Genomic DNA, 27,416 nt, shown 5'->3' with positions numbered 1-27,416 from the left:
CAAAACGGTAGCCCGCGATCACTGAGATGAACCTGTCTCTGTGAAATACGACTTTCCATTTTGGGACAGATTTCTGTCAAAACTATGAAGAGGTTTAACCGGAGTAAGGCGCAGACGCGCTAGTATGGGTTATTATAGATGTATGTAATAGTTTTATAAAATCACAATATACTATTTACACTTAGCCTTAAGAAATAACATGATATTTCATTATTTTAATTTAAAATAAGGCTAATGAATGTGAACCAATTTGGTTTAACTATAAAAGAATTATGAAAGTATCTATTACATTGATCCTACTGCATGGCTGCATTGGTTTATGTGTAATGAACCACCGTCATCGGAATAATTTTGGGAGGTTACTACCAATAATCAATATATCAAGAAGCGAATTCTCCGTACGTGACGTTGTACTCGTACTGTCAGCAAGGAAAATAAAGCTGATCGCACATTTTAAACTTCAGTTCACTGTCATACGCGTCGAACGCACCGCATAGTACACGAAATGCGGCGCGTACGGTGCGGACGAATGCGCGAGGTTTCACATCATTTCATACAACGAATTCTAAAATGCGGCGCGTACGGCGGTGCATGCTACTATGCGGCGCGTACGAAATGCATGCGGACGAATGTGCGAGGTTCCACATCATTTCATACAACGAATTCTAAAATGCGGCGCGTACTGCGGTGCATGCTACTATGCGGCGCGTACGAAATGCATGCGGACGAATGTGCGAGGTTCCACATCATTTCATACAACGAATTCTAAAATGCGGCGCGTACGGCGGTGCATGCTACTATGCGGCGCGTACGGCGCCATAAGAATACGTTAGGCGCATTATGAGTTAAAGTTCTAGAACCATTCGCGAAAGAGCATAAGCGCCATTTTATATTATAAGTGTAAATATGCTGGCGTTTATACAAAACGAGACCGCAATTCTGTAGTACACACATTCTTTTATTGAGTGTGAATCGTATATTATTACTGGATAATGATTATACTAATCAAATTATTAAATTTGGTAAACCGACATTTGGACAGACATATTGATATTTATTTACCTTTGAAATAGTTAATATTTCCTTAATATTGTTGCTGCCTGTACCAAACCTAGGTAACATAGTCAGGTCTGTTAAAGCGAGATTAATAGTTCAAAACCGTTTCCCACGAAGCCTCTACCTGACATTTACGACGTGAAAAACCTTAACATTAACGTAATAATTATTTAATTAAATGATATACAAGGCCTCGCAAAATCTCAGCGTGGTTAAATCTTGATTTATCGCTTTGGTCGTTAACTGGAATACTCGTTATTTTCTGTGAAATAATTTATTGGTATTATAACCTATTTTATTCTTACGATCAATAAAACGTCTTTTAAATTAAGAACATATTTTACCGGGACATTATGGCGACGACGCAACCAGTGACTGCTACCAATGAATTGTTTAGAGATATAGAGGTTAACCAAACGAACATTTGGCCTTTCTTCGGACTATGCCAACACAACCAGTTGCCACGTCCAGTATTGTGCCGTACATGCTGTAGTGTCCCTGTGTTATAAAAGCCATTAGAATAAATATATTCTCAAGCACACTGAATTTTTCAGACATTCGGAATGTAGAATCCTAGGCACACTGGCTCACTAACCCACCCAGTACCATTGTGGAGTGCACGTTTATCCTCCGTCACTATCACTATACAACTGAGAGATATTGACTACTTTACAGATGATTTATATAGACTGCATCCCTACTACTGGTTTTTATGAGACAATGTTAAGTATCTACTATGTACACTGCAAATACATTACACGGAACTTCCCCTATATGTCCGATAATTAATTTGACAGTTTTACCAATAACAAATTTAAATTGAGAACAACTATAAACCATAAACAATTCCATAAAGTGATCGAGCATTGACGTTTGTCGGGAGAAAATTGAGGCCAGTCGCCTTTTGTTATAAAGTACAATAAGCATTATTTTCGCTAGAACTGTCGTTGGTTTACTACCGAACTTGATCATATATTTCTGTGACGTCGCTCATGGAAAGTTTTTATTTGTTTGCGTGAACGGCGCATGACTTCGTTCATAAAATTTAATAACATATTTCGTCGTATAGTCCATATCTCGGTGTGTTTAATATGCGGCGGAAGAAATAAACATCTTAGTTAGCTTTTAGTTTCATTAGGTTTATGAGATTAAATGAACAATAACTTGAAATTTAAAACTTTCTTCCAAATTGAAATTAAATAGAAAGCACAATTACACAAATGAATCGCTTGTATTGTAACTAAACGCAATTCTAATCGAAGAAAAATCAATAAAATTGCAGCAATGTAATTATGGCAAAATCTGGATATCAGTTTCGGTTCTTACCATCGTTTCCGCTATACTGAATAGAAATAATATCCAGCTTACCAATTACCTTCAATTGTTTACATTGAAACAATGCTGATGAAGCTGGTGATATAGTTTTAACGCAAATCAGCACATAGGATTTAGTATATTTCAGTGTCAATGAATGTGTCTGTCATTAGGGTGGCCATATTTAATTCAAAATGGCCGACGCTCGGTCCCTTGTGACCGCAGCCCGCATCGCGCCGCCACATATAACTTTGTCACACATGGGTTTAGTTTGTTTACATCCGAATATAGTGTGTAAAGACCATTTTGTTTTAAAAATTAAAATGGTGTAAAACTGAATTGGTTTATTTTTAGGTTATAGAATTGAGAAAAAATATTAAAAAAACATTTTTAGGCCAACCGCTTAAAATCACACGAAAATGTAAGCGAGAATGAATGAAACCTTAAAAAATGTATTTGCCTATGCCCTATAATGAGGTTAAGAGACGTGTTGTGTATATTATTTATCAAGTGGCTTTCTTGAATAATTAATGTATGTTTCATATCTACCATACATTTGAATCAATATATCTAATAAAATTAAAATTTCGTTTAGATATAGTTTGTTAAGTACTTTGAAAGATCCAAGGAAACAAACAGTAATAACTCTACTACACTCTATGTACACTGTAGATTTACTGAACAAATTGTTGTACATAAATCGTCCATATTTACCTAAACGACGTCGCAGATGCTACAAAGGTATTCAGAGGTGTATTAATCATTCCCCACATACTCCGCACGTATAAGGAATATTAATTAGGCTAATATCAATAGCAATTATGTCCCGAGCGAAGTTGGCCGCGGGCGAGCTCGTAATCCAGATTTATGAGCTGCAACTTCACTCGTTTGTTGCGGTTTGGTTATTTGAATTTCGAATTGGTCTTTAAGGTAAGTGTGAGTCGAATTCCTACTTTTCCTAACAGGAACAACGAAACAGAACAAGCGCTAGAAATAGAAAAAAATTAAAGAAACAGGACAGGCGCTAGAAATAGAAAAAAAAAATTAAATTCCCTCCGCGTCGCAACGATTAAAGGAGAAAAGTAAAAGTGTTTTTTCCTGCCCCCCGCCCGCGGCCCGCAGTCGCCCTGCCCGCGGCGCAACTTTGTATGTGACCTTTTGTTCCAACTACTAGGTAAATTGGAGTAAGTGCCCGCGTCCTTATTGTTTTTCTGCGAAAAATATGTTTTGTTTAAATTTTCTTGAGAAATCTCTAGTTTAATTAGATTTCCACTATATAACGTTATAATACCAACAGGTAATTTGTCAACAGATATTGCTATGACGTAATATAAATTGATAGATGAGGAGTCCGTAATAATTTGTTGATATGACTCATGTCAAACTTAAAACAGATTAACTACATACCTACAAGTACTTTCATAAAATAAAATCCTGAGCGTAGATTTACTAACTTATAAAGTGCCGCTAAAACAGCTGACAGGCACCTCTCATGTAAATGTAATTCAAGAATGATTTAGCACGTGGCTGATTATGCATCGCTGACTGCCATTTGAATAGGCTTTGTACCACGCCATGACTATATCATCCAAGTACATAATATAGATCTATATAGCAAGTAGCTCAATCGTGCTATTTTAATAAAAAATGATATTCAAACTATCATAACGTAATACAATAACAATTTCGAATACAATAGACGGTATTCCATTATTAATATTATTTCGTTTCGCTTTATTGCGTACATTTTCACGCATTTCATAAACAAACATGAGTACTAAAAAGTGCGCTGAAATTACAAATGTAACGGTGGCATAACAACAGAATATAATCAACATAAAAGCAGCTACATAAACGGAGTGAAATACATCAATTGACCAACTATATTATGAGGTGTGGGGACGCCATAAAGTTTACTACCTATATTTCTTACGGTATGGACATTATTCAGGTAAGCGCCATGGAAATTGCCAAGTTTATTACTTATGGACTCTTGCTTAACTACGTAGCCTCCAACTATCGGTTTTACGACGAAATGTTTTAAGACTCAAACTCAAATTGGGATTCAGTTCTTGTAACTTCAGAATTAATATCAAAATACATTAAGATTGAAAACAGATTTGGAGTAAAATTTAATTTCGGTGTTGTGTCTTTTTAAAGACTTACCTAGTCCTCACTAAAAGTCTTGAAATTTCTATATCAAATTTCAAAATTTGCTAGGGCAACGCTTTTAACGATTAAGAAGCGCTTATTTTCTTCTCCTATGTAATACCAACATCAAAATCGGTTCAGATGCATAGCTTATTTTTTAACTCTTTCGCATTTTAGTGTATTTTTTATTATGAAATAAGGGGGCAAACGAGCAAACGGGTCACCTGATGGAAAGCAACTTCCGTCGCCCATGGACGCAGCATCAGAAGAGCTGCAGGTGCGTTGCCGGCCTTCCAAGAGGGAATAGGGTAATAGGGGAGGGTAGGGAAGGGAAGGGAATAGGGGAGGGTAGGGAAGGGAATAGGGTAGGGGATTAGGCCTCCAGTAAACTCATTCACTCGGCGAATTGAAAAAACAGCGCAACGCCACCGCCGCCGGTTTTCTGTGAGAACGTGGTATTTCTCCGGTCGAGTCGGCCAATTCGTGCCGAAGCATGGCTCTCCCACGTAAATTGTTGCAGTAAATATTTCCGAGCTTTCAGTCGTTTGAAAGCCAATTCATAGGTACTTATAATATCAAGATGTCATGAATTATTTTAAAATTTCAGCATGAAAATTCGTTACATTATTAACAATAATTAATTAGTGTGCAAATGTGAAGTGTCTGATTTAAAATACTTTTGAACAGAGGTTTAAAATATTTTAAAATTTCAACACAAAAATTCGCGTTACATAATTAACAACTAATTTTTGTGTGCAAATGTGTGGAGTGTGTGATTACCGAGCGGCGAACACAGTAACAAGCTCCTTGCGTCATAATGAGATCCGTCAAGTGTCACGTCACAATGACGTTTTGACAGCGCTCCCTTAACTGGGTCACGTCATGATGAATATTATTAAAGCGCAACGCAAACAATTTTACGCCCGAAATTTGTTTTTAGAGTTCCCTAAAGTAAAACGGTACAATTGCTAAGCCTTCTCTGTATCTCGTAATCGTAATATGTCACCAGGATGTATCGCTTGCTTTATTGCAACGAGATTGTTAAAATTCTTTCAGGTAATATATTCATTGTCACGGCTACTTTAACGAAGATTTAAAAATAGAATAATTATTATTAAGGTGGGCTATTTTTGTAGGCCGAATTCAAGAGGCAACTCAAATATTGTAACATATCTAATAAATATAATTACAGATATTATGTAATCGATCACAATAAACTTGGTCTTTTCGCTCACACTCACTGGTTGTTTTAATATTTATTATTACAGCCAGGGTAACCCTACAGAGCGGATTGGACCAATCAGACGTATGACGTCTACAAATATTGTTGACAGAAATAGACGTTTATGTAGACGTTATGACGTTTGTTAATATGACGATTATGTAGACCGTGTAGACGGTTATGACGTATATTTGGCTGCTTTTAGTTAATTAATTCTATTTCTCACTAATAATTCAGAGAGGTCTGTCAACGTACAACTACGTTACCAATCTGCGTCGAATTTACGTTGCTATTACGTTACGTGAAACAGCAATTTGGTGTAGCTACGTAAGCTACGCAACGTAGCTGTAATTGCTTCGCCATTTTGTTATTACGTGCTACGGACTACGGTATAACGTAGCAGTATTAATACTGATTAAAAAATCTTTACTATAACTAGAAAGAATATGGAGTCTATCGTCCAAAGTCCATTCTGAATGATGTTTGTTTACGCAAAGAACATAATATTTAGCCCTGTAAATCTTTAATTTTTTTTTTTAAATTTTATAATAAACATTTTTCAGTATCAGATTTCTAATATTCATCAAATAAAAATTGTGTATACTTTAACGCCAATATAGCGGGATTTACAAAAAAATATTCATTTCAAATCCTAAAAATTTCCTCTGAAAGTAAAAGAAAAAGGAACAAAATATCATTTTCCGTTCCCTTTGTAGGTTGGCATTAAGAAAATATTTCCAGAACAATAAAAAGTATCAATAGCGAAGTCTTACCTCGTAAGCCTTTGATGTAAAAGTAATACACAATATCAATATCATACAGTAGTTTTATACTATACTTGAGTCGGACAAACGCATACATATTCTTCGTAACTTTTTTCTAAACATATCTTTCAGTACACAATTATGTTACTATATACCTGTATTATGGTATCGAGTTATCGCATTTCCCTTTATTGTTACCGGCTTCTATCGAGTAGGAAGCAGCAAATGTTATTTAGAAATCAGGTCTCTTTCAGATGGCCCGGCCCTGACACTAGGTATTGAAGCGTGCCTCGGTTACTCGATAGGTTTTAAAATAACATTTCTATCTTGCGTTTATATTAAAGTTGATATTGAGAGACGGATATCTAATAAGCTGCGGAATATATACGTCTTTAGTATACATTTTTTCAACTAAAAAGAAGAATAGTCAAGACAGTATAATGTTTGTTTGTGAATAATATCTTTGTAGAACTGACACGTAGAGTCAAAATTAGAAGTTAAATAATAAGTGTAACTTTAATAGTGCGATGCAGGTTTGTGGCTCAAGTTATAGGTACCGCCACACTATAAATGTAACAAATATTTTCAATCTAGTATGTTCATAGTTGTTAAATATATTCCAACTTATTTACTCAATCTCATATAATAATTATGAATTCACATGTTGTAACTGCTCCGTTCCCGAGAGGGCGGGAAGTGGGTTACTGATTTGCTCTAAAACTAGCTACGAGCACTGGGCATACGTGAGTGCTCACATAAAACTTATTTTTCACGTTGCACAGTTATAAATATACACTTTTAATGCACTTCGTTGATTTATTAGTTGATTTTATTACAATTTTAATGTTTTACATGACCGGTTTCAACAAAATCACCTAATGATGATATGAGTAAAGAGAAATAAGTGCATGAAAAGTGTGTATCACCTTGATGAGTGGCAGTGGTGCCGCGCACTGTAAAACTCTGGAACGAACTGTCACCAGCAGTATTTCCGGACCTAGACGACCTGCAAACCTTCAAGAAAAGAGCGTATTCCCTCTTAAAAGGCCGGCAACGCACCTGCAGCTCTTCTGATGGTGCGAGTGTCCATAGGCGACGGCAGTTGCTTACCATCAGGTGATCCGTTTGCTCGTTTGCCCCCTTATTTAATAAAAAGAAATATATTTATTAATTATTAGTGTGAAACATGAATTTCTACCAAGATGTTACAGTACATTCAATATCACATATAATTTTTATGTTCATTTGGACATTAGCGGTCTTATCACAAAATATTTAAACATCTATTGAACAGTTGTTTTGATACCATTATGACGTACTGATTTTTTTAATCAACTATTCAACAGATGTTTAAATCTTTTGTAGTAAGACCGTTAATTTTTGCCGATTGGATATATTTTTGTAAGGAGATCGTCGTCGGTATCGGTGTATAACTTTTTAAAGTTGTATAATATGTATGAACTATGGCATGAGGTATTTCAAAGTAGATATGGATGATGTATGGGGATACTTTGGGTCCCGGGAAATGACATAGGGTATGGGATAGTTTTTTTGCGTTAAAATATGTTTACCGTATGATAAACGAAGCTCTGTGTAAACGAAATTGGTAGATGATGAATATCCTTGACTTCTACACTTGACGACCTCTGTGGCTCAGTGGTGAGCGCGTCGGTAGCTCAAGCCGGGGGTCGCGGGTTCGCATCCCGCCGACGGAACAAAAAGTTTTTAATGTTCCCGGGTCTGGATGTGTATTAAATATGTGTATGATATAATAAAAATCTTAAATATATGTATAGTATAAAAGTATTAAATATATTTCCGTTGTCTGGTACCTGTAACACAAGTCCTTTAGGTACTTAGCACGGGGCCAGACTGACGTGGTGTGAAGCGTCCATAGATATTATTATTATTACCCTGACAGCGTTCCTACGGTGTCCTGATTTGACGTAAATCCATACTAATATTATAAATCAAATTATTCATGTAGGTCACACAGCAACACTTATGAACGTCAAATAAATAGTTTATACATTAACAGCATTATTAAGATTTAACTTCCTATAGTTATTACAAAATGTCATTTTTTCAATTTCCATTTCATTTAGATAATAATATAAATGCGAAAGTACTGTCTGTCTTTCCGATTGTCTGTCTGTCTGTTAGCTCTTCACGCCCAAACCGCTGAACCGATTGGATTGGAATTTCAGTAAAATCGGTTTGGGCGTGACAGACAGAAAACAGACATATAACTTTCGCATTTATAATATTAGTAAGGATGGTCGACCGTAGAGAGGCTATATCGTGTCGAATAAATACCGACATAACATAATTAGCCGTGCAACTCGTAGGTCGTTAGCTGAGGCAATATTTCATGTTCTAATAGTGGTTGATAATTATTACAAACTGTATTTTGCGTGTAAACATACGCTGGTGAACAATTTACTATATTAGAATGATTAATAGCAATTCCTAGTCGAGTATCGAAATGATTGAACTGTGTAAATAAAGAGCGTTAATTGTAATTTAGATAAAGAAACAACTGGTTGTACTCCAGAAATGTCGGTAAACAGCAGCTATCGGTGAAAACGATAATACAGTATTAAGCTTAATTTTATTACCGCGCGGTAGAAAGAAAGGGGTATATTACCTCTCCAACTTCATTCCTGCGATTAACTCATTTTCCATCTTCACGTATCCTGACGTGAGCTTAACATTTTTACTTCTCTATTTACGCAAATTTTACGCAGTTACCTGGTTTTCAATATATTATTATGTAATCTCTCTGATTCCTGACACTTATTAATGAAAAGCCAATTGTATATTATAACATTTAGTGGCTTTATGCCCAAATCTGCTCAAATAGGTTTACGAGGCTTGAAATGATAAGAAACTTACACTAAAATTTTAAATATCTTTTTGATTTTAGCATTTTATTGTTTGTTTGTATCTATTGCACTGCCAAACATTATTTTCAATAAGTTATTGAAAAAATAAAATTCAACAGCGAAAGAAAATCTGAAATTCTCTCATGAATTTCATGAAATAAAGGTTGTAAATATCAGTTATTATATAAATATTTCTCCTGTTTCTGATTCGGAATTTAAAATAACAAAAAGTTCGAAAAGAGCAACACTCGAATGCTCGTTCTTCGAATTTGCATTTCAAAAGAGTAATAGATTCAAGAATTACTTCAAGTGTCCTTTGATGAATGTAAAGAAAAAACGGGGAATATCTCGCTGCTGCTCGAGATATCGATTCTGATGGGACTTGTGCTATGCAGATCCAGACCATCTGGGCACTATTTTACTTTAAAATTTTGTTTACAGTACAGCTATCCATTCTAAAAACTTTGACAATACACTGCAGTATTAGAGGGCATGAACTTGTTACTATAAGAAAATTATTAAAAATCAACGACAGTAATATCCCTAATCGTAATCAATTATAAGTACAGCCACACTATGTGTAGTACGTGTTGTATGTAATTGCATTTATTTATTAAAGTTAATTACAACGGGTTACCCCAATTACAATAATTAACTACAATCTAAACTTAAAATTAATATCTTAACTTGGAATTAATTATAACATAGTCACAATACATAGACAAACGGTTAAATACACAAAATAAATTAAATAGTGATAGAAGATATATTAAGCCCTGCTACAGCGATCAGTCACGGGCCTAAATAGCGCCTATAGCGGTGACGTAGCAGGCCCCTTAGACAAAGTTCCTTTCGTTCAAAACGATGACGAAATTCGTTATCAAAATGAATGGGATTTGACATTAGTCTTCGCAAGCGAAATGTCATTTAGCGATGACTTATGTCAACCCATACTTGATATACAACGATGTAGCATGGCTACGTAGAGTGATGCTATGGAGACGTAAATCTCTGCTACGACTACGTCATGGTTACGTTGAGTCCGGCTACGGTAACGTTGCGCTGCTACGTAGAGCCATGCGACGAAGGAGTAGAGCTCTGCTACGACGACGTAGCAGAGCTCTACGTAGAACATACACAATATATTAAAGGCTACGAATAATAAAAATAAGGAATTTTAAAATATGTGGGAGAGCCGTGCTTCGGCACGAATGGGCCGGCTCGACCGGAGAAATACCACGTTCTCACAGAAAACCGGCGTGAAACAGCGCCTGCGCTGTGTTTCGCCGAGTGAGTGAGTTTACCGGAGGCCCAATCCACTACCCCTTAAGGGAATACCCTTCCCTACCCTCTCCTATTCCCTTCCCTCTCCTTCCATCCCTACCCTCCTTTATTGCCCTATTCCCTCTAAAAGGCCGGCAATGCACCTGCAGCTCTTCTGATGCTGCGAGTGTCCATGAGCGACGGAAGTTGCTTTTCATCAGGTGACCCGTTTGCTCGTTTGCCCCCTTATTTCATAAAAAAAGAAAAAAAAAAGGAAAAGTAACTCCGTCAAAAAACATGCTCCACAATACTTGTCAAAAAAGTGCACCTTAGGTACACATTTCAATACATTTGCAATATTTAGGTGACCTTGAGCGGTGCTAGGCTGACGTTACATGTCAGATCAAAAGGAACCAAAAAACGGTAATAGTATGGGAGTTACGATTTCTTTGTTTTTATTATTCGTAGATTAAAGGGCTTAACTACGACATAACAATAATGAAAAAGGAAAGAAGTTCAACTTTTTGTTAGCGAAAACAAATATATCTTGTTATTTTACGCATTTAGTGTTTCTAAAACAATATACAGTGCACTGGAACACAGTGTATCCTCACTACATTGTTATGGACAGATGTATGTAAATGTTCTTTGTGTTATATTGTCGTCTCCGTCTCAATTTGATTACTCGCAAGGTACTTACACTCTACATACAAATGAATACGTGCTCTATTGCACGATCTCAAATGAGGGTAGTATGACAGAGCATTCTGAAATATTATTAAATGCCTGTTATGCTTTATAATGACTAAGCGGCTTATTTTATATGTTTTGTGTCAATCGAGGTTATTTAAAAAGTTATACAATTAAAGTAAGCAATAACAACACAATAAGCTTCGTGAAGCTGGCCCTTGAGACATTTCTAGAGACATCATGTCTCTGATCTCATCAGATAAATGTCTCAATAGCTTTGTCCACACTGTGCCTTTTTCTGTTCATCAAGGACATGCGTTATAGCGCAGTCAACAGCGAACGTGAGGCATGCCCGTGACGCATGCACTCTGACCGTATCCGAAACTTTCGCTTTGTTACTAAAAATGACAGTTGGCGTTGCGTTCGTCAAAACCAAAGTTGAATGTAAGAAGATGATGAAAATTGAAGACGAAAGCGCATAGTGTGGACATAGCTATTGTTATTTGACCACACATGCGTATATTTTAATTGACATTGTGACACACTTAAATATAGGTCAGTTAACTAAAGCTGGCACGTTCACAGTACTTACACTTATGCAATTTCACTGTACAGACATTCACAGTTACGCAGATATATATATATATATATATATATATATATATATATATATATATATATATATATATATATATATATATATATATATATATATATATATCTGCGTAACATAATAATATGCTATCGTACATCGTACGTAGGCACTTATGCTTACGACGTAATTATCATACGGTTCCGAACGCTGGCCGCGCGCCGATCACACGTGACTGACTTGTAACGTCACGCTGTATTTATAAACAGTAGCAAAAGAATAACAATAACTGTCCCCTTCACGCTCATAAGATAGAGACGGGCAGATGTTTTATGATGCGTATGCAGTACGAGTTACGACGTCACGCCGCGCGCCTCTTTACAGTCACTACACAAGCGCAATGTGTCAATTGTTGACCGTGCCAGTATTAGTTAACTGACCTGGCACCAGCCTTACTCCCGAAACTGATATCGATTTCGATTTCAACGGTTTTTTGACATTTTTTAGACATATTTTAGATGTCTAAAGTGTCAAAAAACCGTTGAAATCGATATCAGTTTCGAGAGTAAGGCACCTGTATCTAGATTTGTTATTAAGTCTATCTATTGTGGATCAAAATCATGCATGTCACATTACTACTGATAGCAATCTTGTTTTAAATCTACAACTATGCTTGTTGTTTATACTAGAAAAAAAACCCACTGAAAATCACATGCATGTAACAGGTCCTTAACAAGAATTTAGCGGTAAGCCTCGCTAATATCGCAATAATGAAGGAGGGGCCTCGCACGGCGGTTACATATCAAACTATTAACATAATATTAATTAACTACTGAACATCTATTTGAGGCTTATATCTATAAATCATAACACAGTAGGCTTAATTATACCTACAGTTTACATAAATAAATGAAGGCTCATAATTTAATAACATCTTGTCACCCTTACCCTAATTAAGTTTTAATATGCTATAGATAAGTCATTTTTATGTTATAAGCGTTGTTGTTTTTGGTTTCATAGTTTTAGTACTTAAGTCATAGGCAGGTTAACTAGTTGTAAGAGTAGGAGTCAAAGAGTATACGATATGACCAGATGCGACATGTTGTTCATTGTGTTTTTTCGTTCCTTTCTTGCGTCGCCGTGTGTACCTTTACAAATAAGGATGAGAAAAATCAAATCCTGACCACGAACGTCTGGCTTAACTTGGTAAGTGGTAGGCCGGGCCAGGCGCCTTCGTCCTCCGCCCTTGCAATCTTAACATTTCTCCCGCCGATTCTTCTCACTCTAACACTATGCAGCACTTTTCGTAATTGAGGCTTCGCGCACCGGGACGGTTACAGGCGGCGGGTGCGGACGGCGCCCCATCGCGGCGGATGTCGCATGGACGATTGGTGTTAAATTGTTGTAAACGTCATTACGCCTAATATTAGTTGTGTGTGGGGCGAGACGCGAGAGGCTGCGGCAACCGCGGCCGCGACCTTCGCTCCCGAAGGTTGGCACCATCTTGATTATAGTCGTTATAGTAAAGGGAGTATGTGTGAAATAGAAACGCTGCAGTAATGCCGGCAAGTTTCGGCCGGAAGGAGCGGCGGCGCGGCCGGCGGACCGTCGCATCGGCCGCTCGCGCCTCGCCCGGAACCTCTGTTATGTGGACCCACCAGTTGCGTCACTGCTCTAGAACATTGTACTGATTGCGCCCTTTCTCTCTGTTTATGTTCACGTCGTCTAACCAAATAGGACGAGAAGAATCAACTACTTATAACCAATATATGGCTGTCATTGGTAAGTGTGATAAAAAACGAACCTAAATTAACACTCGATAAAATTTCTCTTGAGTTACGATTATTTTGTGTTTGGTTTTCCATTTTCGATCTACTTTTACTTTCGACTATCGTTCTTCCTCTTTGGTATATGTATTGAAAATTGCATTGCATTGTGGAGTATGCGGCAGTTTTTGTTTGGATATTGTTTAGTCATTCTCTGAGAACCTGGCTGACGCTCGACCTCCAGCTCGTGCAGTAGACTAGTGCAAGCCCTGTCATGCATCCCATTGACACTTTCATCCATTACGTAGCGTCTATACTCTTCCGATACCTCTTCTCGTGTACAGACTCTGTGCGACTACATCAAAGTAGGTAAAAACGTTGTATGACAGAAAAAAAACTAATCAGCGGAAGAAACAGCACATCACAAAAAATTGGCGTATTTATACAAACAAAAAATATATGTAATACAGATAACGTGAAACAAAATGGCAGCGTAATTTGAAACTGCCGTGTAAACCGCAATGCACTAACGATATTATAAGCAAAATAATAAAAAGTATTCTTAAATTTTTCACTCCGGCTTTTTCTCTGTAATAAAAAAATAAATTTTAATGGGATGTAGTATGTATATAGAACATTGTGTGTTTTATGAGCTCTTGTGACTTGTATGAGTATGTATGTGAACGTATATCGTCTTCACATGCACTAAAACACGACCTTATATATAAAAGAGACTGTAATTTGCAATTTGCATGGCATTGGCACACCTTACAAGCATAAAATAGTCAATCTCAAAAAATCCCTCTTAATTCTAACGATGAAATTATTTGCTCAACGATACATACACACTTTTATTTCGTTTATTTTCCTTTATTTTAAGCTAAACAATAGATAAAAACCTGTTTAATTTCTTAAAAAATGATTTAATAAACTTTACTTAATAACCTTATTAAATTGAGCTTAAAAACATACTTTTTGTTTTCCTTTCAATGACTGAATTCTTTCTTTCTGTAGCTGTCAATACTCCTGCACTAAAAGTATGTTGAATAAGCGTTAAATAAATGAGTCCTAGCATTTACCAATATGGCAGCTTGTTGACCTTGATAAGTAGTACCCGAGTCCTCGGTCCTATGAAAAACGCGGTTACCCGGGAATGAAATAGGCGCTTGTGTTCCGACGTGCGAGCATGTGCATGTGTTTGTGTAGTGTCTCTGTGTGTGTCGTTCTTTGTATCCTTTATCTTTACATCTATACGCGAGCGGCTTTCTTTGGTCCAGTTCTTTTATTGTTTTTAGTTTTGATCTTTTGATACAGTTTCCCTTGAAGCGTCGTCGTGGCTATTATTTTTGATACATTTAGATTGTATTTTGAGTGTAACTAAATTTTGGAGCGTTTGAAAGTCGATTTTTTCTTCAAGAGAAATTGTGAAAGCGAGACAATGCTTTTGTTTCGTTTGCTCGTTTTGGCCAGTTAAAATATTGTTTATAGCTTTCTTGTATTAACACACTATTGGATTATTTGGGATATTCTTTTTCAGTCTCGTGTTGGGACTTAACTCATTATATCAATCATGTCCCACATAGTCCGGTAGTGTGCAAATCTCGGAAGTTTGTCGGCTAACTTCCCAAGTTACGAGGGTGTAAAGTTTGTTAGTGGGTACGTTGACGACCCATAACAATATTTCATAATTAATCATAACATGAATAGGGCCCGGCTTATAAATTACATTATAAATAAAGTTTGAATAATTTGAAGCACTCTCATTCTAAAATAATGTAATAACAACCCCGTAACAATGGTTTAAAATGTTTCAACATTTTAGGTACAATTCCTTTTGAATGTGTTTTAAATTATTTAAACTGTATTTAGTTTGGCTTAACGGGTAGGTGCAAATCGTTAAAATATTAAATTTGTATTTTTCAATTCTTTCACATTTAATTATTACTTATGCAGCTAGCATTTTAGGACGCAAAATGCTTGAAGCCAAAAAGTCTAAGCTATCCAATCTGAAATATACTGTCCGATCTACACTTTATCTAACTCTGAAACTAACATTTTTGTATATGTGCGACAGGAATGGAACGACTACAATCTAAGGTGGAATGACAGTGATTATGGAGGTGTTAAGGACTTGCGAATCACGCCCAACAAGCTATGGAAGCCAGACGTGCTCATGTACAACAGGTAAGAGTAGTTGCATGCGGCATGAAGTTAGTCAATATACTAACGAGTCTCTTCCAGGTCCAGCTGCAACTTCACTCAACATTAGTGTAACATGTCAGGTCGTAGTATTTTGCTTGCGTTTTTATTTTGTAAATATGTTTGCACGTATGATAAAAATGTTCCAAACATTTACGTGTTAAAAATAAAGTAAGCATATTTTTGCCTGCGTATGCATGCAAATTATACCTCTACCATGTATTAACTAGCTTCGAATAAATGTTGAATTTATCTCGTGCTAACTACAAATATGCTACGTTTGTACGCTTTACGTAAATTATTATATATTTAAAACGGTAACTTAGTTTATAATATTAAAACGAAATTATATATTAAAACAAATAAAGTAAAAAATACGCAAATTCAATAAACAATTGCAACAAAATTGCTAGCATTTTAATTTAAAAAATTACATTAACAAGTAACTCGGCCGACCTTTTTTTAAGATATATGGCCTTATAAAAAAAAAATTACCGAGAGATTCTTAACTAAAGGAGAAGCAATAAGCGATCAATAATTTTGCAGCAACAAGTGAGTTCTTCTTAATCGCAAGACGTATGGCCTTTAAATAAAGAAAAAAAAAACAATATATTCTTTACTAAAAGAAAAGCATTATATTAAGCGATCAATAATTTTACAGCAACAAGTAAGAACTTCGTATGGCCTTTAAATTAAAAAAAAAAACAGAGATTGTTTAATAAAGGAGATTATAAGTTGAAAGCACTCCGATACAGGTGGGGAGATTACAGTGTTTATCGCAGTTGGCACCGCGCCAGCTGATGTTCCATCCTTCAATGGGACTTGTTGACTACACGTGCGCATACCAACAAGTCTCCCGATATTTTTAAACCACAATTTTTTCCTCTCGCTTCAGGCAGCCTATTGTTATACAAAACACTACAGCATATACACAAACAAATATTTAGTACTAGATAACACCTGCAACCCCGTTGTGCCAAAATTCGTTTATCGCAAGGAACCGTACATTTTTCCGGGATAAAAATAATCATATATCTTTTCCGGGGAGTCAAAGTAATAATTAACAGAAAAATTGGTTAGCAGTTTGGGCGTGAAGAGGTAACAGACAAACAGACAGACGAACAGATACACCTTCGCATTTATAATATTAGTATGAATCGTCCGTCTAACGACTGTCCCGCGAAGAGAATCGCGATTTTTCTTTTAAGGGTTCAAAATTTGCTTCACTGTCTTGAAATCGCTCCATGAAGGTCGTTTTTCCGCGTATCATTTTCAAATTATTATATTTATTTATTTCTATCATGCTACATAGGCATATACAATATATACCTTAATTATAATTACTAACATACATATAAATTATATACACTTAATAACTACACTTTACCACGAGTTGTCGGTGACGTAACGCGCGCTTCATTCCGGAGTCTCCCCCAGAACCTTCGGTAGACCAAATTATATGGACTAAATGGGGAAATAGATACCTAAATATTAAAGTTACTTCCAGACCCGGTGGTAGGCCTCATGTAGACATTTTTTTTTTATGAAATAAGGGGACAAACGAGCAAACGGGTCACCTGATGGAAAGCAACTTCCGTCGCCCATGGACACTCGCAGCATCAGAAGAGCTGCAAGTGCGTTGCCGGCCTATTAATAGGGAATAGGGTAATAGGGGAGGGTAGGGAAGGGAAGGGAATAGGGGAGGGTAGGGAAAGGAATAGGGTAGGGGATTGGGCCTCCGGTAAACTCACTCACTCGGCGAAACACAGCGCAAGAGCTGTTTCACGCCGGCTTTCTGTGAGAACGTGGTATTTTTCCGCTCGAGCCGGCCCATTCGCGCCGAAGCATGGCTCTCCCACGTATAATAAATAAAGACGTTCTAAAAGTGTTAATTTTTAATCTATTTGGAAATAAAAGGTGTTTCATTTTCATCAAAAATATACGTGGGAGAGCCATGCTTCGGCACGAATGGATAGGCTCGACCAGAGAAATACCACGTTCTCACAGAAAACCGGCGTGAAACACCGCTTGCGCTGTGTTTCGCCGCGTGAGTGAGTTTACCGGAGGCTCAATCCCCTACCCTATTCCCTTTCCTACCCTCCCCTATTCCCTTTCCTACCCTCCCCTATTCCCTTCCCTTCCCTTTCCATCCCTACCATCCCCTATTACCCTATTACCTCTTAAAAGGCCGGCAACGCACATGCAGCTCTTCTGATGCTGCGAGTGTCCATGGGCGACGGAAGTTGCTTTCCATCAGGTGACTGATTCGTTTGCTCGTTTGCCCCCTTATTTCATAAAAAAACAGACCGAAATAAGCTGTTGAATATGACTTACTAACAGTAACACTAGACACGAAATAATATACACGTTGAATAATATCTATCGAAGGTTCGCGAAAATGTACCACGTCTTACTCCTTAGGAATAAAGTATTAAATATTTATTCGTATACGTGATAGATATTAGTTATCTTCAGAGGGGATTCAGAAGAAATCCTCGATCCCACGGGTGTACTATATACTTGGAATCAGTAATAAACACTGGAAGTGAATGTAAAATGTTCATATTTGGTATATTTTCCTAACTTTATGTGCGAGTTTCTTACGCCGGTTCTTCTCGCCGGGTTAGTTCCCGAACCGGTGATAGGCCTCATGTAGACGCGCTAAATTTTTTACCTATTTAGAAAATAATCGATTTTATTAAATTTCATTACGAATTAGTATATTATTAAGCTGATTGAGTCAAAGATACTTTTTCGAATGTATCAAGCTACGAATAATAAAAACTATTTATTATTCGTACCTACGAACTTTTCCTTAGTTTTTATTATTCGTAGCTATCAAGCTACGAATAATAAAAACTAAGGAAAAGTAACTCCGTCAAAAAACATGCTCCACAATACTTGTCAAAAAAGTGTACCTTAGGTACACATTTCAATACATTTGCAATATTTAGGTGACCTTGAGCGGTGCTAGGCTGACGTTATATGACAGATCAAAAGGAACCAAATTTAAAACGGTAATAGTATTGGAGTTACGATTCCTTAGTTTTTATTATTCGTAGGTATCAAGTATATTAATTTGACACTGTAGAGGTTAAACGTCGTCTTAACACGAATCAAAATATTTATGATACCTCTCAGGCCCACTTGCGCCAAAACTTTAAGTTAAATAAATTACCCAGGGCTTAATAACTCAATGTTAACGTTTTTAATTTTTAATTCATACTACATATTGCACCAGAAGAATTTATCCCAGAGTCAACTAACCCGGGCTTATGTCATGTTCATTCATTATTTTTACATCCAGCCAAATATGATAGAGCGAATATGCTGAATAATTTAAGTGTACTGCTCTCTCTCGCTCCACAGTACTTTAAATAAGGCTATCTCCCATAAACATATATATATTATAAGTCTATGCTATCTCCTTATGTCAGATTTGAAATGACACGTGGTTCTATGTCGCATTGTGTTGTGAATTGTGATATTTTGTGCAAATAAATTAAGCGGAAAATGATAAAAATTGGGAAGAAACACTTGTGTCCAATGTTTATCTAGTCTACCTATTTATAAAGGAGTTCACTAAAGACGCACTAATCCAATGATATTATTATGAAACTTTGGTAGGGAATTACTTTTTATGCTCATTTGTATATTGCAATTATTTTCAATTTTATTTAATAAAAAGAGAACAGTTTCTTTTTCAAGGCGAAATCTTCGATGGAAATCTTTGTCTCTTTGTGAGTAAATACGGGACCCTAAACAGATCGGTCCGTTCTACAATCCTTCTGTAATACGAGTCCGAACTAATGTATTCGATAATTTCTTCATCATCATCAGACAACAACCACTGATCATGGTTAAACACAAAATAAAATCGGAACCTATTACTGAACACAACGTAAAAAAAGTTTTGATATTACTAACCCAGAGTTAGTTGATTTAACCCTCCGACATCGGTGGGTTAAAAATTTAAAAAATTAACTCGAGGTTAACTCCTAACTCTTGGTGGTGCAAGACATGATATGAATTTAAATTCGAAGTATAATTTAACTCAGAGTTAAGCGTGTTAACACAGTCTGGCGCAAGTGGGCCTCAAGGTATTAAACGATTCTTCCTGTCGTGAGAGCTAGTGTCACTCTTATCAGTATGTTTTATAACCAAGTTCAAGTATAACAGAGCTGGCAAGCAGCATAACTATTTCGTGTCTTTGGGTGGAAACGAAAACTATTGAAGTTGAAGCTGGAACTAAAACACAAAACTTTGATTTTTTTCTACACTTCTAGCCGACTACGCCAAATGAAGGACAGCAATTTTTGCTTTGTTTATTAAAAGCGTTTATTTGTAACTTTAATCACTTAAACTTTAATCAAATACAAACCTTTAAAAAATAAAATATAAAAATTGTTTTATTTCCGAATAGATTTGTAGCAAATACTTTCAGAACGTTGATGGTAATGGTGCCTACCACCGGTTCGGGAACTATCCCGGCGAGAAGAACCGGCGTAAGAAACTTTTTACCAAAAAAGTGAGAAAAAAAATAATCTTTTTAAAATAAAATTTACAATTGTAACTTAAAATTATACAATGTCAACATCCATACATAATTGTAAGTCATAATATAATAATGTAGAAGTAGCCTTGCAAGGAGCCATCCTACTCCCAAGATGTGCCATCGTTTATGAAATCATTTAAATAATCAAATAGGCTTTGGCACACAAACGTTCTTTGACTACTTTTTTAAATTTATTAATCGAAAGATTTTGAACGTTTTCTGGGATTTTATTGTACAGGCGTATACATTGACCTTTAAACGATTTATTAACTTTGCTAAGTTTGATCATCGGCAAATCCAGCTTGTGCTTATTTCTGGTGTTCCTACAATGAATGTCACTTTTAGCTTTAAATTTACTTATATTTTTTCTAATAAAGTCGGCATATAAATACACTTGGCAGGGTTATTCCATTATGGAAATAATCTCGGGAGCGCTAACCAATACCAGGTCTGGGGCGGGCCCTGGCCTCCAGCCAGACTCTTCTGGATCATGTGAAATTGATAACGTACATTAAACTTTTAAACTTGCAAAGATTTAAGGCTAACGCTTTTTATCGGAGCCCATTTCATCCATACTAATATTATAAGCAAACTGATATTATAAACGTGAAGATTGTCTGTCCGCCTGTCTGTTACCTTTTCACGCCCAAACTGCTGAAACGATTTTTTTTTATGAAATAAGGGGGCAAACGAGCAAACGGGTCACCTGATGGAAAGCAACTTCCGTCGCCCATGGACACTCGCAGCATCAGAAGAGCTGCAGGTGCGTTGCCGGCCTTTTAAGAGGGAATAGGGTAATAGGGGAGGGTAGGGATGGGAAGTGAATAAGGGAGGGTAGGGAAGGGAATAGGGTAGGGGATTGGGCCTCCGGTAAACTCACTCACGCCGGTTTTCTGTGAGAACGTGGTATTTCTCCGGTCGAGCCGGCCCATTCGTGCCGAAGCATGGCTCTCCCACGTATAATTTTTGAAACGATTTTCCTGAAATTTGGTACAGAGATACTTTGAGTCCTGGGAAAGGATAAAGGATACAAATATAGATAAAGGATAAAAATAAAGATATTGAATTGAATACATTTTATCCTGGAAAAATGTACGGTTCCTGATTAATGAATTTTGGTGCAACGGATTTGCGAGTGTCATCTAGGTGTTTGCTCGCCACCGTATAAGATAAATAAAATCATTTAGGAATCCTACTCCTGCGATGAAAAGCAGCGTAAGTTCTTTTCCATGGTCTAACTCAGAGGTTCCCAAACTCCTTTGTTTCGTGGCCCACTTTTAAGGTGTTGGGTCATACTACGGACCCCCTAAGCACCCCCCACCCCGCCCCCCGCCCCCTTACAATACCAATCCATGAAACTTTTATTTTAAGTAACACTCACTGGTGCTTTTCATCAAATTATCCGCATGGCACACAACATTAAATTTTGAGCACGCTAGTCGCTACTGATAAAAAAATGATTGTAGTGATTAATCTACAAATAAGCATCAAGTTAGGCTAGGGGCATTAATCATTATATTTTTAAATATGCGCGTCAGGATTACAAAGAAAAATATTATTTGATGGCACGTCTATGACATAATATTAGTAATTATTCAGAAAAGTGGCAAAAAAAACCTGGGCCCATTTTTGTCAGGGCCAACGTAGACCCCCGTCTAGTCTCGCGTGGACCACTTTGGGAATCACTGGTCTAACTCCGTGATAGTGCTAAAAATTTCATCAAAGTCTTTTTATTGGTTGATTCAGAATGCCGTATTCAGTCTTTGTCATTTCTTGCCGGGTTGCCTTGCCTTGCCTTGCTGAACAACAGGTAGAATTCAGAATTACTCTCACACTGAGACACTGAGTATAATAATTTAGCCACCAACGGTATTGTAACAAATCTTTCTTTATTCAGTAATAACAATATTTGATATGAGCTTCTGCCAAGAATTGATTTTGAACTTAAAAGGCTTAGTAAGCTAAGAACAGAATCACTAATTTTATCAATTCACAAACTATTCAACTGTTCGCAATAATTGAAAAGCCGACAATAGAATCTGAAATGAAACCGCGTCATATATAAATAACTATTGTATCGCGCCGTATTCTCACAATCGAGGCCCGAACTAAAACCCTTATAATTCCTCAAACTTGGAATATTAAACCGGCATTAGTGGCGTAGTTAAGGGCTATTCTCCGCAGGGTTCCAGCCGATTAAGAGGATTATAAACTTCAATTGGAATCTTAACTAAATATTGCTTTTCCTATGGTATTTGTACGTCTGTAGTTATTTTTTAGAGCGCTTACAAACGGCACTTGTCGACGGGATCATGTCTTATCAATATCAAAATCACAAATTACAACCAAGTTTCAATTTAGTTTTTATTGTTTATCCATTTTAACGTGGGAGAGCCATGCTTCGGCACGAATGAGCCGGCTCGACCGGAGAAATACCACGTTCTCTCAGAAAACCGGCGTGAAACAGCGCTTGTGTCTTTCGTCGAGTGAGTGAGTTTACCGGGGGCCCAATTCCCTTCCCTACCCTCCTCTATTACCCTATTTCCTCTTAAAAGGCCGGCAACGCACCTGCAGCTCTTCTGATGCTGCGAGTGTCCATGGGCGACGGAAGTTGCTTTCCATCAGGTGACCCGTCTGCTCGTTTGCCCTCTTATTTCATAAAAAAATGTACTTATAATATTATAAATGCGAAATTATATCTGTCTGTTACATCTTTACGCTTAAACCGCCTTTGATGTTTGGTATGGAGATACTTTGAGTCTCGGAAAGGACATAAATACTTTTATTCCGGAAAAATGTACGGTTGCTCCGCGATAAACGAATATCAACGCAACGGTCTAATAGCTTCTATTTCACACGACTAAGGCGAAGTAAAAAGGAAGGGTAATTATTTCGGCCATTTGTATGTATGTATGTGCCATCGTAGCGCCTAAAATACTGGTCCGATTTTTGACAAAGGAATTACGTAGTGTCAATAAGTGTATGAGGCCGTGGGTGTTATAGGCTCTATTTAGGCTATTCTTTTAGCAATATTTCATATCTTTTACGTAGTCAGGTTTTTAAAACTTATTACTTGTAATCTTGCTCAAAATACCGCAGTAAATGTTAACAGTGTTTCAGAGTTATCTTACATCAGATTCTTTGACACCTAAGTTTATTTTAAACAAAGAATATTCACAGTATTTTACATTAAAAGCTTTTTAAATCACTTAAATATTGTCTTTGTTCGCAGCCTGTCGTGCCTGTCTTCGAAGTTTCAATAGATACCTATTACACAGAACTGTAACGTCATAACGTTCTATTATTTATAATGATCATTTGCGCTTGTAGTATCATCAATCTTTTGATGTGTTAACTATTTGATGAAAATTTGCAAACAATAATATTGTTTATAGTATAATTCTTGATTATTATCTTTAAAATACTGATGTTGCTCATTTTAGTCGCAATTTACGTTGCGACGTAACAAAAATTACTTTGTTCAGTGCCTATCATCTATCCGAAAAAGTGTTTCAATAAGTGTATAGATAAAAGTAGATAGCAATATATTTTACACTCATAAAGTCATTAGAAAGCATTGTAATAAAAAGGACAAATAGAAACGTGAGTAGAATTTCAAGCCCATTTGTATAACCGACTGAATTTACTGGTAACATAATAAATTCATTTGGTCGTATAAGTCAACTGGGGCGATTGTTTTAGTGTCCTGCAGTGGTTCATTGCACCGTGACCCCATAGAGGTGTGTTCACACTACGGGTCACGTAAAACGATCCGATTCCAACCACATTATCACGTGGCTTAGTGCAGCGGAATACAGTCGGTATACTCGTATGTAACATTAAGCCTGCAAATTCATAGCTTTTTCTCAAATGATAGTTGCCAAATAAAAAAAACTTGAATGTTTAAAAATATTTTATATCAAGAACTTAAAATATCTTCTATCGGTCTGTCTGTGCGGTAGAGCGTCGCAGAGTGTGCACGCACTCTGCTCAGTTCGGTGTGATACGCGGTCTACCTTAATACGAATAGCTGGCGTCCTGCCAACTCCATGTGCATTATTCATGAATTCTTTATCCGCTACTGGGGATGTTGTCCTGGATTTGCACCGATTTCGGCTTTCCCTGGCTAATACGAGTCCCGAAATTAATGTTTCCGACTTTTTAAATCAAATAAAGGCTTACAATTTTACCAGAAATTCTAAGTGTCATAATTTTTTCTTCATTTCCAAAAAAATATTTAAGACGATCGCGATGGATAAGGCGTGAAGTTGTAAAATACATTTCAATCTTCTCGAAACATTTTCGTATTCGGTCATCCGGGGCCCGGCCGGGGTTCGTATTACAAAAAGGGAACAAGTCGAAACGGCATTTTTGTACACTTATTTAAAATTCGCAATTTTGCCACCGGTAGCTTTCATTTCCTAAAAATAATTATTCCGTTCGCCTGAGGCGGCATGAGAAAGGATTTTAGGAACATGCCTCGTTGTAAATTCATATGATGAATGGCTTCCTACGTTTTCGTAAACGTCGGAGTTCTGAGAATATATTTCACGTAAGGTTTTTCGACTATCAAAACACCTAAACCATATAACAACTTCTTAGAAAAATAATGCACATAGTTTTCAAAAGTAAAATGTAGCAACTGCTAATATAATTAAATATCATATTCACGATCTATTCTTCTCTTGTATACCATATCAAAAATGTCTGGGATTTGACATCATGCATCGCAAAGCGTCATCGATGTGATGTCAAATCATCAATTTGAATATCTATTGATCTATTGATATCTAACTTCACTATCAACACTAGCGAATACAATTCATCTAATGCCCGGTTTCTGAAGTTTATCTATTCACTAGGGCTCACGTCAAAATATTAACCAATCAACTACACTGCTGAATGACAAAAAATCTCACAAACTATAAGTCTGAAATGAAGATTTTATACATTTAAGTGAGGATAGCGTTTCACCAGTATTTGAGGTTAGGCGGTAATCAGCTGTCGGCCGCGGTTTCTGCCGGGGACTCGTTTAATGAGACTCTCCCGGGCGAACTACTCCTATTGGCGACGTGCTCGACTTTTTAATTTCAAACTATTGACAATATTTTGTTCATTTTCTCCAACGAGTACCCGCTGATTGCTTTGTGGGTCTGTTATTGATAAAGTAATTTACCTGTACCAAAAATTCGCTAGCAATTTTGTTTGCAAATAATCTAAAAAACATACAATTTCGTATGCAGGTATTATTGTAAGTATTTTCCACACCTGTTTTCGATACTTGTGATCGTGCATTACTTTTCCTTTTTATAATACAAAAATCGTGTGTTAAAAACCTTATAATTAAACATTTAAAATAACGCTTCTGATTCGCTTAATTTAAAACAATTATTAATAACAATAATTTCAGAGAAGTGACAATTTAGTAGGAGGACATAATCCGAATGTGACGCTCGGTACTTTGTCGAGACCCTCCGCCCACCTCCGACTACTAATCGGTGACAGACTTGGGATGTCAAAGCATAGTTTTGTAGATGTCGGTCCGACTATCGGTCCGACAAGATGTCTGACGTCGACGGATGGTCCAAGTAACGAGCGTTCGCGAGGCCTTGCGCTCCTACTAGTGTTGCCGCGCTAAACATACATGGCATGCTCGTCGCTGATTTGAAACACCACGCTCATCGTTTCGCTTATCAGACTGTCCGTCTGAATAAGCGAGGGGATGCCGCGCAGCAATAACAGAGCCCGTGTTCTCGCTGTGCCTCTAAAAGTCCCCGATAAAACCAGCACTAACAACATAAATAAAGCTTGAGCCACACCATATAAACTGTACATAGAGACAAACAAGTAGTATCGAGAGTATTTTATATTTTCATGACTTATTTTTCATATACACTTGCAGCTTTGGTTTTTGAAATGATTAAATAAAAACTTTTTTTCTTTTGCACTGTAGACGATAACTGCAATTAAAATAAAAGTTAATTAAATGATGATAATGCAGAATAAATAAATGGCTACATTTAAGTTTCTAATAAAATATTTTTATGGTATAGACTATAGTAACCATCTCCAAGGTATGAAGCCACGTTGAATGCTTTGGATTTAGAAACATCCATATTTTTGTAATTTTACGATCTAGAGTAATTTTATACCGTCTAGTTTTATCTAAGAACCTAGTTCTAGCGTATTTGAAGTCTGGTACTATTTTTGTACTCGTCAATACAACTTATTTTATCATGGCAGAAAGTAACGACTTCGGCACCATTACAGGTGCTGATTATTATATAAAGGATAACTTTATATTATTAACAGCGTCAACTGAACGTAGCAACGAATTTAAGTATCGACTGTAATTTAGTTCTATTAAAGTTAAAGTCCAGTCGTGTAGAGTAAACGGTTTTGTTCTCGGTATAGTGCTGACGAAGGTTTTGACGGGACGTACCAGACCAACGTGGTGGTCAGAAACAACGGCAGTTGCCTGTATGTGCCTCCTGGCATTTTCAAGAGTACCTGCAAGATAGACATCACCTGGTTCCCCTTCGATGACCAACATTGCGACATGAAGTTCGGTAGCTGGACGTACGACGGCAACCAGGTACTCACTCAGGCCGGAGCGCTAAGATTCTCGACAAACAAGAGCATAGACCGGTTCGACGGCATTAAAGTTACAATTGTAAATCTTCAGGGTAATCGTAATAATAAATTTTATGATGGCCGTAAAAATACCGACCTAAACGTTTTACGCCGAGATAAAACATTATTTTGGGTTTTTACTTGCAGCTGTAATTTTCTTTTGGTCCGGCAATTTCGTCTCACCAGTAATATTACATGAGGGCCTTTGCGTGTGAGCTCGAAATTGCGTTCAACATTTTTCACTAATTCGACGATTACACCCGAGCGACGTTTGTAGTGTTACAGCCCTGCAGATTCAACTATTTAAACGTTTTATGTCCCATTTA

At 36.8% G+C, this 27,416-nt stretch overlaps 1 protein-coding gene across 4 annotated transcripts in view; it reads left to right on the top strand.

Annotated features, from left to right (window-relative positions):
• LOC121730274 (neuronal acetylcholine receptor subunit alpha-7) overlaps positions 1-27,416 on the top strand; it is a 107,387-nt gene that overhangs the window by 68,344 nt on the left and 11,627 nt on the right. Inside the window, exons 3-6 of one of the 4 annotated variants that reach the window (XM_042119248.1) lie at positions 13,099-13,143; positions 13,675-13,719; positions 15,778-15,887; positions 26,872-27,052. In XM_042119248.1, coding sequence (XP_041975182.1) covers positions 13,099-13,143; positions 13,675-13,719; positions 15,778-15,887; positions 26,872-27,052 — 381 coding nt within the window. The remainder of the gene's footprint in view (positions 1-13,098; positions 13,144-13,674; positions 13,720-15,777; positions 15,888-26,871; positions 27,053-27,416) is intronic. The other 3 variants (XM_042119249.1, XM_042119250.1, XM_042119251.1) reach the window with 3 other exon arrangements.

The sequence above is a fragment of the Aricia agestis genome, chromosome 9 (assembly GCF_905147365.1).
Source record: "Aricia agestis chromosome 9, ilAriAges1.1, whole genome shotgun sequence".
Classification (NCBI taxonomy): Eukaryota; Metazoa; Arthropoda; class Insecta; order Lepidoptera; family Lycaenidae; genus Aricia; species Aricia agestis.
The sequence above is the reverse complement of the archived record's forward strand: the minus strand, read 5'-3'. Positions and strand labels throughout refer to the sequence as shown.